Source organism: Coturnix japonica, unplaced genomic scaffold (assembly GCF_001577835.2).
Source record: "Coturnix japonica isolate 7356 unplaced genomic scaffold, Coturnix japonica 2.1 chrUnrandom595, whole genome shotgun sequence".
NCBI classification, from domain to species: Eukaryota; Metazoa; Chordata; class Aves; order Galliformes; family Phasianidae; genus Coturnix; species Coturnix japonica.
In genome coordinates, this window is record NW_015439968.1 from 12,680 (window position 1) to 28,384 (window position 15,705).

The 15,705-nt window shown below is 60.1% G+C and overlaps 1 protein-coding gene across 1 annotated transcript in view; it reads right to left on the reverse strand.

The window, feature by feature from the left end:
• Nucleotides 1–15,686, reverse strand: part of NAA40 (N-alpha-acetyltransferase 40, NatD catalytic subunit) — a gene marked incomplete at its 5' end in the record, with an annotated part of 17,328 nt that extends 1,642 nt beyond the window's left edge. Inside the window, 4 exons of the mRNA XM_015850937.1 lie at nucleotides 14,322–14,399; nucleotides 15,181–15,264; nucleotides 15,345–15,503; nucleotides 15,586–15,686. Coding sequence (XP_015706423.1) covers nucleotides 14,322–14,399; nucleotides 15,181–15,264; nucleotides 15,345–15,503; nucleotides 15,586–15,686 — 422 coding nt within the window. The remainder of the gene's footprint in view (nucleotides 1–14,321; nucleotides 14,400–15,180; nucleotides 15,265–15,344; nucleotides 15,504–15,585) is intronic.
• Nucleotides 15,687–15,705: the final 19 nt, after the last annotated feature.

Below are 15,705 nucleotides of genomic sequence, written 5' to 3' on the forward strand. Positions count from 1 at the left end.
CCTGGGGGTTACTCCATGCCCGGTGCCATCCGTTCCGGCAGGGCGCTGGTTTCTCATGTGGCTGCGCTGAACGCCGGCCACATCCTCCACCTGTGGGCCATGATTGGGCGCGCCGCCTTCTATAGTCGTCCCGACTCATCCCCAGAACCCCCATTCGGACCGATGCCATCACTCATGACGCCGGTCCTGCTCACATCGGCCAGAGGCTGGACCCCCGCCCGGCCGTTCTTCTATTGATCTCCATCCATGGCCCAGTCATGCGCCTCAACGTGAAAGTGGGGGGGTCTCCCCCCCCAGTTCAACCAGGTGGGCTCGGAGCGTCACCAAGCTAGGGGCTGTAGAATGGCGGGTCCTCCATGGGGCCGTGCCGATTGTGAGCCCGGCTCTCCCCCCAATTCCGGAGGGAGTGCCATTGTCACACTGGGGAGGCTCCAGCCTGCCCAGATTTGCCGCACGGGCCTGTGGCGCATATCTCAGTGGGGTCAGACTGGAAGGTCTCCCCACTCCGGAGCTCCAGCGGGTCTCCCACATGGATAGGCACCTCCTCTTGAGGGTGCATCTGAGAGCCGTCCCTATCGATGCAACCGGCATCGAAGGTCTCCATGAGTACAGCTGGCCGAGCCATCCTAATCCAAGCGCTTCCAGTCTGAGTCTCTACAGCAACAGAGAGTCCCGAGGTACCGAGTGGAAAGGAAGAAGAGGGACGATGTAGGTGGGGGGTCGACTCACTATTAGGGGGCTTGATAGGGAGCGGGGGTGGGAGCATTGCACCCTGAAGGCGAGTAGGACACGAGGTGGCTTGTCGAGGGGTGAGAGCACTCAGTTTGCGTGTAGGGAGGACATCTCGCGATGGGTGCAGTGGTCGGTAATCCATGAGGCAGTGGGCTGAGGGGCTCTCTCTCACCACGGTGGCCTGTTGAGGTGGGTACAGCTCGAATGCGCCGAGTGAGTCGACCGATGGGGGCGCGTATGAGAGGGGTCTCCATGCAAGGAGGTATTGGTGAGCATAGGGGGTCTCCAATGGGGGCGGCTTGCACAGAACGGGTCCTCACATGGGGGCTGTGGGGGATCTCCGAGGGGGTGTGGGGGTTCATTCATTCAGGGATGATGGAGGGTCGCCAGATGAGAGCCTCGAGGCAGGGGTCGTCTCGGGGGGGGGTCCAATCATAGGCTGTTGAATAGGGGTCTCTGCATGGAGGGGGGGCTGTGGAATGACGTCAGATGTGGCTGAGGCGAGGAGGTACACAATTGCAGATCGCTGGGTGAGTGAGGAGTGGAATCTGGTGCGCCGATGTAGGGAGCTGCTCGGAGGTATTCATCAGTAGGATAAGAGCTGAAGGGCTCTAGAGGTCGCGCGCAAGGGGGAGGTCTTCCACATGAGGGGCACTGCAGTGGGGGGGGAACCAATTGGTGGTACACCGGCAGACGTGCGCGGTCCGCACTCTCCGGATGCCGTGGGTGTGGGCCAGCAAGATCCCCGTCGGGGGGGGGCGTGGTGGACGCGGCCGGGGGGGTCATGCGACGTGGGGCCGGATATGGAGGGGGGGGCCATCGTCGGCAGCGAGGGGGGCCTATCGGGAAGGGGAATTCATCCCGGCAGGGGGGTCCACTGGGGGCGGGCGGCCATGTGCCGCGGGGGCCATCGTGGACGTTGGGGGATCCTCCATGAGCGGGGGCGGGCATCTCTCGAACCGCGGGCGGGCGAATACATGGAGCAGGGGGGGGGGCGAAGAACCCCCACGCTGTGGATGGGCGCGCGCCCGTTCCTTTCACACAACGAAAGGGGAGGGGCCGACCACACACGCGAGTCGGGGTCGGGGGGACGGCGGGACGGGCAGCAACCGACGCGCCGGAGCGCACGGAATGAGGAGGCGGGGTGGGGCGGCCCCACGCGAACCCCGACCGGCGCTCTACTCCCCGCACCCCTCGACACCCGCGCTCCCTCCCGTACCCACCCCTCACACCCTCTGCACACCCACACCCCGCTCCTCCCCATTCCTCCCTACCTCAGCCCAAATCACACACCCCTCTTATCTCCTCCTATCCACAACCCCCCCTCCTCCATTCTCAACCCCATCAATCCCCCCCCGCTCGCGTCGGCCGCGGAATCCTGCGCACTACCCCTCTTGAGTCTCCTACCACCGCCCAACCTCTCCGCAGCTCCCAACTCAAACCGCCCCTCGACCGCGTGGCCGGTTCCACCTCCATCCTCCCCTCTTTCCCCTTACCTCCACCGCCAAATCAACCTCACCCAAATATAATTTCCCCATCAGCATCAAACCTCGACCTTCCTTCTCACTCCTTTTCCCCTCATCCCCGTCCATCGCCCGCAAAGTCAACGCCCCGCCCACACATTTTCCCCTCAAATCCAACCCACTTCTCATCACACCCCGTGCAATTTACCAGAGTGGTATTTTCGACCGTGTACAAAGCGCCCTGCCCCCCGTTACGCCTGCAGCCCCCGGCCGCCCCCCCCAGCACGAGCAGCGCGACCGATCCCGCCGGGCCCGGTCATACAGCCCCCGCACGCCGCACCAGAGCGAAAGGGACCCACGTTCGGTAATCCACGCACCCCCGCCGAGTCTCGTGACGGCCCTCATTTCGTCGATGTGCAACACCCCAAATAACCCGCCAGTAACCTGCCCATACACGGCAAGAACACGCGTGCTGTGTGCGGCCCCGAGGGAGGGGGGGGTCAAGGGAGGGATGGGGGGGGTTGGCGAGAGAGGGGGGGTCAAGTGAGAGGAGAGGGGGTCAAAGGAGCGGGGGGTGTTGAAAGGAGGGGGGGGCCCAAGGGAAGGGGGGTGGCTCGAGGGAGGTGGGGGGGGATCAGAGGGGGGTGTCGAGGAGGGGGGGGCGTAAGGGAGTGGTGGGTGGTCGAGAGGGGTGAGAGGGGGGGCAAGGGAGGGGGGGGGGATTGCCGGAGGGAGGAGGGGTGTTCAAGGTAACGCCGCTATCGCAAGGGAGAGGCGCCCCACTCCCAAGTAGGGGTGGGTTCGACTCACTGCGAGGTGGAGGCCGTCGCGGATCTTCCTTTCGAGAAGGGGGGGCTCGTGAGCGCGACGGGAGGGCGGCGTCCACAGGGAGTCCTGGGGTGGGCGGTCTAAGAGAGCGATGGTGGGCAGGGGGGAGCACAGGGAGGGGGGCCCCGCAAGGGCAATGCGGGGTGAAGGAATGGGGGCGCGGGGGTCGAAGGAAGTGGGGAGGGCCGGCTCGACCTTTGGGGAGATGGGCTGGGCGTCGTGGCTCCGACAACACGGGGCGCGCGGATCGATGGAAGGGCTTAGTAGTGACCCTTCCCCCAATGCAGATGGCCACCTCCTAGCGGCCCTCCCCCTTCCTGCACCCCCCCGTCCACTGGCTGTGGCCGCACGCCGTGCACGTCAAGGGCCAGCATCGCAAAAGCCTCTCAAGCCCGGCCAAACGGTGGTGGGCGAGTCCCCCAACACAGGTCGACCCCAGCGGGGACCGAGAGGTGACCCGGCCCATGAACACCTCTCAACCCCCCCCGCCCAGCTCAAACCCTCTCTCCCCGTGCTACACATGCAACCTGAACCCCAAGGCACGCGAAGGCCACAAAGGACTCGGCGGAGGGGGCGATCTTGCCTGTACGGGTCAGGGGCGAGCGTCACAAGGCACCAGGTGGAGCGGCGGGGCTTCACACCAAATCGAGGACCACGCGCGGGGCGGCCCGGCGTCTCTTCGACAAACACGCGAGCGGGACGTCCGGATCACTCTCACACCTATCGCACTGCGCCTCCGTGTGCCTCTTCGCTGGACATCACCAAGCGGGAGTTACCCCCATGACGCACATGCGGCGCTGTTCGGAAGGCAGCGTGCCCGCCGACTGGGGCGCCGATACCACTAGACCACGGGGGGTGGTCGAAGGCGAGGGCCGGGTGGGGTGGAGCTCCCCCCCTTGAGGGCCCACCCAGCCTCCCCCCCAATTCAGCACACTGGACCCCCACCCCGCCATCCGGCTCCAAACCTTATGAAGTGTTCGACCCGCACGCGTGTCCAGCCATCTGCGGAGCGCGGTGGAGGAGCAAGGGCGCAGGGGCGCGGATCGTACCCGTCGCCGGCCCTCTTCCCTCCTGTCCCCCCTCTTATCTTGTCTAACGCCGACCTCCCCCACGACATCCACTACTGGGCACCACCCCCGCGTCCCCTTCTGAGCCGCTCTCCCCGCGTCACCCAGGCTCGACCTCGAAGGTCCGCGCGACGCATCGACATCCGAGCGAGTAGAGAGCCCAGAACAAGAGACGCGCGGCCACTCAGACCTGCACCCATCGTCGCTACGAGCGGCTCGCCCCCCCCCACTTCCTTCGACCCCCCCCCACCTCGACCCAGCGCGGCAATCACCGCCATGCGCCGTGGCGCTCAATCAAACCCCAGCGCTTAGTGACCGACCATGTCCAGACGCGCGGCGGGTCCACCACCAACGCTGCCCAATCAATACACGCGGGCCGTCGAGCTGCTCTCGAGAACGCCGCCACCCGATCGGCCACACCGCCCGCCCACTCGCAAGCACTCCAGACCGCTCCACCACGGACACCGCACAGCCCCCTGGCGACGATTCGGGCTCCTCCCCCTTGGAGACGCCCGGACCCTCACATCCAACCTCAGCGTGGATAGGGGGAGCACCCTCCAATATCCACAAGCCCCATCCCTTTTAGGGAGCGGGTTGCCCCCCCTCTTCACTACGGCGATGGGACGGTGCGGTAGAGGCGTGGTGGCTGGGGAGGGGTCACGAGGGAGGCGCGGGGTCGAGGGAGGCCTCACACCTGAGCCCTCGGGGCAATCCCCCCGCGGCCCCGCTCATGGCAAACCAGGCGCCCCGAGGGTTCCGAGCTCCGCTCCTCGCAGCCCACCCCTCATACTCGGAATCACACACGCCCACCCGCCCACTCACCCCACAATGTCAAACCCCCCCCCCCTCCGGTCGACACCGCCCGTTCTCATCACTCACAGCTCTGTCCCCCCACCTCCGCTGACCCTCCCCCCCCCGCATTAATCCTATGCAACCCCCCCCCGCCAATCAACAGCCCCCCTTCTTCCACCCCTACTTCACCTCACCCCCTTTCAACCTCCTTCATTACTGACCCCCCCTCCACACACTCTTCCTTTGCCCCCTGTCCCCCTCTCGCCAACCCCCCCCCCCACTCCTTGAACCTCCCCTCGAATCACTCCCCTTCCTTCCTCCCCCGGTGGGCTCGCACACAGCACACGCTGGTGCTTCTGCCGCGCTGGGCAGCGGGCGGTTATTGGGCACCAAATCGACGGCAATGAGGGGCGCCCACGAACTCGGAGTGCGGAATTCCGAACGTGGGCCCTTCGCTCTGGGCGCTGCGGGGGCTGTACTGACCTGGGCCCGGCGTCCGTCGGCGCTCGCGCTCAGCCGGGGGGCGCCGCGGGCTTTCAGGCTGTAACGGGGGGCGCGGCGCTTGTACACGTCGGAACTGACCACCCTGGTACATGCCCCGCGCCCTTCGGGGTCTGGCGGAACACACGGATGGGGGCACCACGTGGTACAGACTACACACGCGCCCCAGTAGCTCCCTCATGCGAGACCCCCCGGACCCATAGAGACCCTCAGCTACTTACTCGAGACCCTTCACATGCCCCATCGGAGACCCCCCTTCAGGACTCATTGGAAGACCCTCAAGCCCAGCATCCAGAAGAATCTCCCACAGCCCCATGGCAAGACCCCTATCACAATTTCAACAGCCATTGAGCGGAGAACCCCCCCCATGGACTCATAGACCACCGCTCACGCCACTATGAGACCCAAGCCCCGCCCCCAATATAGAAGCCCCAGAGTCCCCCCACTCAAAAGCCCCCATGAGACCCCCGTTCCTACACGCCCTCCATCCCGGAGTATCTACCCCTATCCCTACACAACCTTGATGGAGTACCCTTTCCCCACCCAGGCCCATGGAGACCCTCAGCCCCCACTTAATGTACAAGGAGACCACCCCCTTTCTCCCCCCCAATCCATACCCACCTTCTCCTCACCCCCCACAAACTGCCTGGGAGACCCTCCATTAAAATCAACGACCCACTGCCCCACTCCCTGGAGACCACACACTAACTACCCCGGTACCCTTCCTACTGGCACACCGACACGCCTCCGCCACGCCCCACCAATCAAACCACCAACCCCCTGCCTATAGCTCACCCCCCACACCCGACAACACGCAGCAACCCCGCTTGACACCGACCCCTTCCCTCCCATCCCATCCCTCCTCCCTTCAATCACACCCCCACAGAGCACGTCCCACACTGGCAAGAACCACCCAATCTACAAACAAGCCCCCATACCGGCACCACACTATCCGAATTCCACCACGCTTGGACCTTGGAGACCCCCACCACAAGGACTCATCGCACCGCACCCCTACCCTCAGCCCCACATTATGAGTTCCAACCTACCACGAAGTCAAAAACCCACCCCCTTTCCATTTTCCCACCCCCTCCCCATCCACAAACCAACCCCTCTCGAGTGCCCACAGCCCCAAAAAAGGCTCCTGGCCTCATGGGACCCCCCTGGGAACCATGGAGACCCTCAGCCCCACCCGTGCGGACTGCGAGACCAATCCACACACGCCCCCCATGTGGCGAGACACCCCCAATCCTTACACGCCCCCAACATACCGGCGAGACCCTTCCCTCCACTCCCCCTCAAATCAAATCCCCGCCCCCCTTCCTCCCACCTGGACGACGCAAAAATCAACCCCCCCCAAGTCAACCCCCCCCTAATCCCTCTCCCCATCAACCGATCCTCGAGCATCCCCTACTGGCAGGACCTGCAGCGAGCCCGCCCCTCCGGATGACCCCCGTCCACCTCCCCCCTTATCACCCAACACCCACGCCCTCCATGAAGACGCCCAGCCCCCCCCAAGGGTACGAACCACCACCCCCCAAATAAATTCCTCACCCATCTCCTAACCCCTCCCCTTACTACCACTCTCCGCATAGGTATGTTCCCGCAAACGCCCCCCAAATCCAACCCCCCCTTTCTCCCCCCCCCCACCAAGCCAATCCAACGCACCCCTTCTCAATCGAACCCCAGCGCCGCAGCATTCCCCTCACCCAGACCCCAAATCAACCCCCCATCACCCGACCCCCCCACCCCCTTCATACCTGGCCCACAACCCCCCAATTCAAACCGCCCTTCTCCCATCCGTTCCCAACTCCTAGAAACCCCCCCCTTCTCCCACCCCCTATTCCACAAATCAACCCACTCCCCGGAACAATAACCCGCCCTCTACCCATCATCCTCCCCTTCTCCCACCCATTCTCCCCACACCCCCCCAATCAACCCCCCCCTCTCCCTCAATCCCTAATCACAACCTCCCCCGGCAACTTGCAACGCCCCCATACAATCAACCCCCCCACGCCACTCCCACACTAGATCCAACCACCCTTCTGCCCCCCATCGGCCACACGCACCACCCCATCAATCAACACCCCTCAAATCAAGCCCACCCCCGCCTATCTATGAGCCCCTCCCATCCCTCCCACCGTGTTCAGACCCCTTTACCCCTCTCACCCGCCACCACTGAGACCTTCCCACCCCCTAAGTCCATGGAAACCCCAGGATCATGGAACCCATCCCCCAAACCACCCCTACGCGAGCACAACATAAATTCGCCCACGCCACTCAAACCCTCCCCACCCCCCGTTCGTGCAACGCCCCTCATCTCTCCCCACACCCACACTTTCTCACAAATACAAACGAGCCCACCCCCACTTTCTCCCCCCCCAACACCCATGCAGAGAACCTCCCCCTCTCATCAACCCCCCTCTATTCCAACCAACCTCACCAAGGGGGAATCCACACCTGGCAGACCCCTTTGTCCCGCCACCACGACTCCCCTGCCCGAAGAGCCAATACACACCCCAACCCCCCAATCCCTATTGCTCCTCCCAACAAAGCCGTCGATGGGACCCCCATAACCTCAAAGCCCGTTCTCGCATCCCTCCAAAAATCAACCCTCGCCCCCCATCCTGCGAAAGACGACAATCAGTCAAACCACCCCCCCCCAACCTACAAAACTCCCCTTCCCTCACCACCACCGCCCATTACATCAACCCCTCCCTATATATCAAATCGCAGCACCCTTCCTCTTACCACCCACCCCCTCACAATGGGGACCTCCTCAGCCACTATGAGAATCTTGCCCAATCAACCCAAACCCCCCCTTCTCGGCCACCAGCGGCCCTCCATGGACCCACAATCAACTCCCCCAAATCAACCTCGCACAATCAACCCCCCTTCTCTCCCCCCCAAATCAATCCAACCCCCCTCCCAACATCTATCCCCTCACGCTTACCCCTTGGAGAACACCCCATCGCTCCTCCTTTCCCCTCCTTCAAACCTTTGAGGAGCATCCCCCCCCACACGTATCCCACTGTGGAGACCTCACCAACCCCCAAGGGAGACCTTTCCCAGAAGACATTCCCCCAAGAACTCGCAGACTCTCCATGATGATTGTCCCATTCCCACAAGTCCCCCATTGGAAGAGAACCTCCCATCACCCGCACCCTCATGGAAGAGCCAACCCCCCAGTCTAAGTGCAAACCACAACACCCACCCCATCCTCAATGGGAACCCCCCACTGCAGCCTCATACGCACGCCAATCAATGCCCCCCCCAAGTCCCAGCTCCAAACCCGTATTTCTCCTGTGATCACCCCTCCTTTCTCAGCCCACCCCCCCCCAATCCAACACCACTCCTTTCGTCGAAGCACCCCCAAACCTCCCAACACACCATCCCTTCAAACCTCACCACAGACCCCCTGGAGCCTACCCATCCTACACCCCCTCCAATCAAATCCCCCCCTTCTCCCACCCCCCCAATCAACCCAACCCCTTCTCCCACACGCCCAATCAAACCCCCCTTCTCCCATCCTCCCACAACATCCCCCCAATCCACACCCCTCCTTCTCCCCACACCGCCCATTAATCACCCCATGAAATCAACCACCCCTTCCTTCCCACGGGAGATTTCCCCCCAGTGCCCCCATGAGAAGCCCAAAGCCCCCATGGAGCACCCCCCCATCACCCACAGCCCCATAGGGACCCCATCCCTATAGCCTTGATGGAGACCCCAACCCATGAGAAATCCCCATTCCTGCAGCCCTCATGCGAGACCACAGCGCCTTGGAGCCCACACCCATGTCACTGTGAACCCCCCCACCGCCCTCACACATTCGGAGAGAACCCAACCCCCCAGACGCGATCTCCCAATGTGCACCCCCAACCCCCCACCTTGCACAGGTCCTGGTAGAAGCGAGCCACGTTGCTCGCGTCCCGCAAACCGAGAATCAGAATTAGCAGCTCCTTGTGGCTGGCCACCTCGACGTCCAATCTCAATCCCCCCTGACCCTAGGATTCGACAGCCCGGGCATCAAATCAATCCTCGGGGAGGCCACGCAATCAAGCAGCCTCACCCCGCTTCTCCACACCCGGGCCCTCCATCGAAGGGTCGAAGCGGCACCAAGGGGGGGTGAGGCGTGGGGGGCTGCACACACATGGGGGGGGGGACTGGGATGGGTGGGACCGTCTCAACTGAGGGGTGAGGGGTGCAAAGGGTGGGGCTGGGATTTGGGAATGGGGGCTTCATAGGGGGATTTGGGGCTGGGATTGGGGTGGGGGCTTTCATATGGGGAAGGAGTTGGGCTGGGATTGGGATGGGGGCCATAGGGGGGAGCCCTCGGGAGATGGTGCAAATACTTTCCCGGCATCTGCGTGAGCCCATAGGGGGAGATGGGGGCTGCGGAACTGGCGGTGGGGCTCATAGGGGGATTTAGGGCTGGGATGGGGTGGGGCTCAATAGGGGGGAGATGGGCTGGGAAATTTGGGGTGGGGCGAGTGCCTCTCACCTAGCCCGCCGTCGGCGATTCGCGAGCATCCTCTGGGAGAGTTCAGAACTTGGCCGGCCTGGGAGCGCACATAATTTGCGGAGAAACGCTGCCCTTGGGAGCCCTGCGACCATTTGGGGCTCGGGGGCTCATAGGAAGGAGCCTCGGGGCTGGGGATCTCTTTGCGAAAGTGTGCGAACTCATAGCGCGCTGGCGAGCTCTCGGCCCGACGATTTCGGGAATGCCAGGGCGCAAAATTATGCGAAGGGAGACGGAGGCTGGGTACCTGGGGTGGAGGCTCACTCCGAGAGCGGGCCCCCCCGAATCAAACACCGCGCTCGTTGCTGCGGGCCCACCGGGGGGGAGATTGGGATCTCATGGAGAGAGTACATAGTGGGGGGCGCCCTCCACTAGACTCGAGAGGCTTTACGCTGGGATTGGGCCGCGAGGGGGCTGCATTAAGAGTCGAGTGATCCTTTGCGGGAGTGCGGCATCTTGGGAGCCGGCGCCCTCTATATGCCGTCCACAAGCTCCGGATTGGGGTGAGGCCCCATCACATTCACAAAGGCGAGTAATGTTGGGCGCTGGGCGTGTGTGCCTTCTAGGAGTTGGGATGGGGCCCTCGGTGCGAACTCTCATAGGCACAGGGCACTTGGGGCGGGATGCCAGATGTGGGAAGATCCACAGCGGCCGCTGGATGATTCGGGCTGGAGGATCCCATCGCCGCAGGATTGGGGGCAAATCTTAAATAGGGCGACCGCTCGGATTGGATGGCGGAGAGCTTCATAAGCGACAGCGCAGCTGGGTGGTCTTGGCTTCCGAGACGAGTGGGCCGGCTCCATATGGGCCCATGAAAGCTCACTAGACCGGACCCTTTTGCGCGTCCACTGGAGCGAAGGTCACACAAGGTCGGCGCGCACGCACGATTTGGGGCAAATCCGCGATCAAGCTTCGAAGCTCCCCGTGTATGCCGGGTACCTTTGGAAGTGCAGCATCTCTCATCGTGGCGGGGATCGTTGCGCGCTATTTCCGGCCACCATTCTCTGGGGCGATCCCTCCATAGGAAGCTCGAAAGATAGAGGCTGGGATTCCGGACCCCCCAAGATAAATTTGCGAGCTCAAACCCTTGCCCCTTCTTCCCTGATTTTCACCCCCAATCATAACCCCCCTTTCTCCTCCCCCAATACCAACCCCCCTTCTCATATCAACCCCCTTCCCCAACTCCCCGAATCAAACGCCCTCTTTCTGCCACACCCCCGGCCACAACCCAACCCCCTCTGTGCGTCCCCACACCCCCAGTCAAGCCCGTTCTCCATCCCTGCAACAAACCCCCCTTCCCCACCTCCTTACCTCACAATATCACCCCCCCTCCACTACTTAAGCCCCGCCCAATCAACCCCCTCAAAGCAAGCCGCCCTCTTCTTCCCCACCACCCCCCAGATCAAACCCACCCCCTCTCCCCACACCCAATCAAACCCCCCTTCCCCCCATCCTCCCACAATCAACCCCCCCAATCTAATCCCCCCCTTCTCCCCACACCCCATTAATCAACCCCCCCAATCAACCCCCCCTTACCATCCAGTCCTCCCCTCTCCCCCCCCTTCTCCCCACACCCCCAATCAAACCCCCCTTCTCCATCCCTCAATCAAGAGCCCCGCCGCCCATTCAACCCCATCAATCAACCCAGTCACCCCCCCACTTCTCCATCCTCCTTTCCCCCTCTCCCACCCCCCAATCAAACCCCCCAAATAAATTCCCCCCCACCCTCAAACCCTCCGCCTATCTCCCTCTAATTTTTCCCACCCTATGGCCCCCAATCAAACCCCCCCCTCTCCCCCACCCCCATCAATCAACCCCCCCTATATCAACTCCCTCCCTTTACCATCAAACCTCCCTCCCCTCCCTTCTCCCCACCCCCCTAATCAACCCGTCCCACAATCCAACCCCTCCCCCCAATGCCCCCCCTTCAATCGACCCCCCCCTTCTCCCCACCCACATCACCCCCCCCAATCAACCCCCCCCCTTACCTCCATCCTCCCCTTTCCCCCCCTTACCCCCACCCCCCCAATCAACCCCACCCCCCAAATAAATTCCCCCCCACCAAACCCTCCCCTTCCCCCCCTATTGTTCCCCACCCCCCCGATCAAACCCCCTTCCTCCCCCCCCCCAAGCGAGAGCCCCCCCTTTCTCAATCAAACCCCCCTTCTTACTCCCACCTGCTCCCTCAGTCAACCCCCCATCAACCCAACCCCCTCCCTTCTCCCCACACCCCAATCAACCCCTTCTCCCATCCTCAATCAACCCCCTCTCCCACCCCCCATCAATCAACTTCCTCCCAATCAACCCACCCTACCTCCATCCCTCCCCTTTCCCCCTTACTGGTGTCGCCACGACCCGTCCGCCCAATCAGCCCCACCGGCCCAAATAAATGTCCCCGCCCACGTTCAAACCCCTCCCCTTCTCCCCCTATTGTTTCCCACCTCACCCGCCCCGAGCAACCCCCCTTGCTCCCCCCAAATCAACCCCCTTCTCTATCAACGCCCCCTTCCCCCACCCCCATCAAGCCCCCCATCACCCAACCCCTCCCTTTCTATCGCACACCCCCAATAAACCCCCCTTCCCATCCTCAAGCTCCCCATGTCAATGCCCCATCAATCAAACCCCCCCGCGCTTACCTCCATCCTCCCCTTTCCCGTCCCTTACCCCCACCCAAATCAAACCCCCCTTCTCAATCCTCAATCAACGCCTCCCCATCACCCCCCTGCCCCAACAAATCCCCCCTATCTCCTCCACGCGGCCATCATTAACCCCCCCACCAATCTACGCCACCCCCTTTACCCTCACCCGCCTCCAATAAACCCCCACCCCCGCGGCTAAAATCCCCCCACCAACTCAAGAGCCTCCGCGTTCTCGCGCCCCCCTCTTCAATCAACACCCACGGCGCCCTTCTGTCCCCCCCCCCTCATACCTCTCCCCGCGCCATCAATAGTCCCTTCCAGCAAATCCGAGAGGGGCAAAATCACAAACTGCATAACCCCAAAGTGCCCCAAAAATGCCCCCAAAATACCAAAAATACCCCCCAAAATACTCCTCATAACCCCAAAATGTCCAAAAAAATACCCCCCACACCCCAAATTGCCCATAATACCATCAAAAATACCCCAAATACCCCCCAAAATAATCATAAATAATCCCTAAATACCCCCATAACCCCAAAGTGCCCCAAAATTACCACAAAAATACCCCAAAATATCCCCTAAAACACCAAAAATTGCCCCAAAATACTAAAAAATATCCCCCAATACTCCCCAAACACCCTAATTACCCCCAAAAATAGTCAAAATAACCCCCAAAATCCTCCAAAAACACCCTAAAAATACCCCCAAATGCCTCTAAATATCCCAAAAATACCCAAAATACCTAAAATACCCCAAAACACCCCAAAAAAATGAATAAAAGAATAAATAAAAGGCCAAAAAATCTCAAAAACAAGAAGGAAAATCCTACATTAAAAGAGCCAGAAATGGGCCAAAATGCCTCAAAATTGTCCCAAAAACCCCTGCAATAAAAGGGAGTAAAGGAAGAAATTGTGAAGGGTTGAAGTTTTTGCTTCAAAACATGCAAAAATGGGTTAAAAAGGGGGAAAAATGGGCAATTTGAGGCTGAAATCCCTTTTAAACTGTGGGAAATGAGCTCAAAAACCCCATTGAAAACACTAGAAATGGGCTTCAAAGGTCCAAAAAAAGGATTAAAATCCCTTTTAAACATTAAAAATACCTTAAAAAGGCCAAATTTGCCTCAAAACTGCATTTTGGGGGGGGGTTTAATGGAGGGGGGGGGGATTTAATGGGGGTCCCCAATGCAACCCACCTCTATTAGCAGCAGGCCCCGGCCTACTCAAAAGAGCCCAAAAACCCCATTGAAAACACTAGAAATGGGCTTCAAAGGTCCAAAAAAAGGATTTAAATCCCTTTTAAACATTAAAAATACCTTAAAAAGGCCAAATTTGCCTCAAAACTGCATTTTGGGGAGGGGGATTTAATGGGGGGGGGGGGATTTAATGGGGGTCCCCAATGTAACCCACCTCTATGAGCAGCAGGCCCCGGCCTACTCAAAAGAGCCCAAAAACCCCATGGAAAACACTAGAAATGGGCTTCAAAGGTCCAAAAAAAGGATTAAAATCCTTTTTAAGCATTAAAAATACCTTAAAAAGGCCAAATTTGCCTCAAAACTGCATTTTGGGGGGGGGATTTAATGGGGGTCCCCAATGTAACCCACCTCTATTAGCAGCAGGCCCCGGCCTACTCAGGTCGCCAGCGCACTGTAAGATATATGGGGATATATTGGGTTATGGGATGGGGGGGGGGGAGGGGGGAAAATGGGGTGAAAAGAGGCGATTTTGGGGTTTGTGTGTGTGTGTTTTTTGGGTGGTTTTGGGATTTTTTGGGGACTTACTGTAATGCTTCTCTGAAGAACTGATAGGCGCCGTGGTTGTGTTTGAAGACGGTCAGCATCACCTTCTTCATCTGGGTGCTGTGTCAAAGAGATGAATGAGGTCCAAAAATGGCTTGTTTTTAACCCAAAAATGAGCCCTCCCCCACCCCCAGTCCATCCTTATCTCTGTGGGGAGAGTCAGAGGGATTAATGGGGTCCAAAAATGGCCTGTTTTCAGCCCAAAAATGAGCCCCCCCCCCCACAGTCCATCCTTATCTCTATGGGGAGAGTCAGATGGATGAATGGGGTCCAAAAATGGGCTGTTTTGGGTCCCAAAATGGCCTGTTTTTAACCCAAAAATGAGCCGCCCCCCCCCATCCTCACCTATTGGCCACCAGCTGGAGAATCTGCAAGAAGAACTTCCCCAACCCTTCCTTATCTCTATGGGGAGAGTCAGAGGGATGAATGAGGTCCAAAAATGGCCTGTTTGGGGTCCAAAAATGGCTTGTTTTCACCCCAAAAACGAGCCCCCCCCACCCCCAGTCCAACCTCATCTCTATGGGGAGGGTCAGAGGGATTAATGGGGTCCAAAAATGGCCTGTTTGGGGTCCAAAAATGGCCTGTTTTCACCCCAAAAATGAGCCCTTTCCCTCCCCCCCCCTTCACCCAATCTATGGGGATAGTCAGATAAATCAACGGGATCCCAAAATTACCCATTTTTAACCCAAAAATGAGCCCCCCCCCCACCTTCTCCTTCACCCAATCCATCCTAAACTCTAGGGACAGTCAGAGGGATGAATGGGCTCCAAAAATGGGCTGTTTTGGGTCCCAAAATGGCCTGTTTTTAACCCAAAAACGAGCCCCCCCCCCCCATCCTCACCTATTGGCCACCAGCTGGAGAATCTGCAAGAAGAACTTCCCCAACCCTTTCCTCCTCACTCTGTTTTCCAGCTGCACTTCGTAGCTGAAATCAGAAACAAGGCGACGTTTTTGGGGCTAAATCACCCCATTTTGGTTAAAAGGGGGGTCTCTATTCCCACTTACCAGTATAAAACCTCATCCCCACATTCAATATCGAAGCGGAAATGGGAAAAAGCCACTGGGTTCCCTTTGGGTTCACGTGCAATAAGGAACCAGGCGCGTTCATCCGTCAGCTCTTCCCTTTTCTCCCTGTCTTTCCAACCCCATTCGCTCTGTTCGTACCTATATAAGGTCATATACACGCTCAAGCTCGTATCTATGGGGTCGTTTTGGGGTGAAACGGAGCGGTTTTGGGTACTCTTACAAGGTCTGCATGTTGCTTTTGGTCAGTTCGAAAGCCCAGTCGATGGTGGGGGGATCCAGGTCGGTGACACGGTGGCATTCGATGGAGACGTTGAGGCTGGGGGGGGAGAAAAGGGAGAGG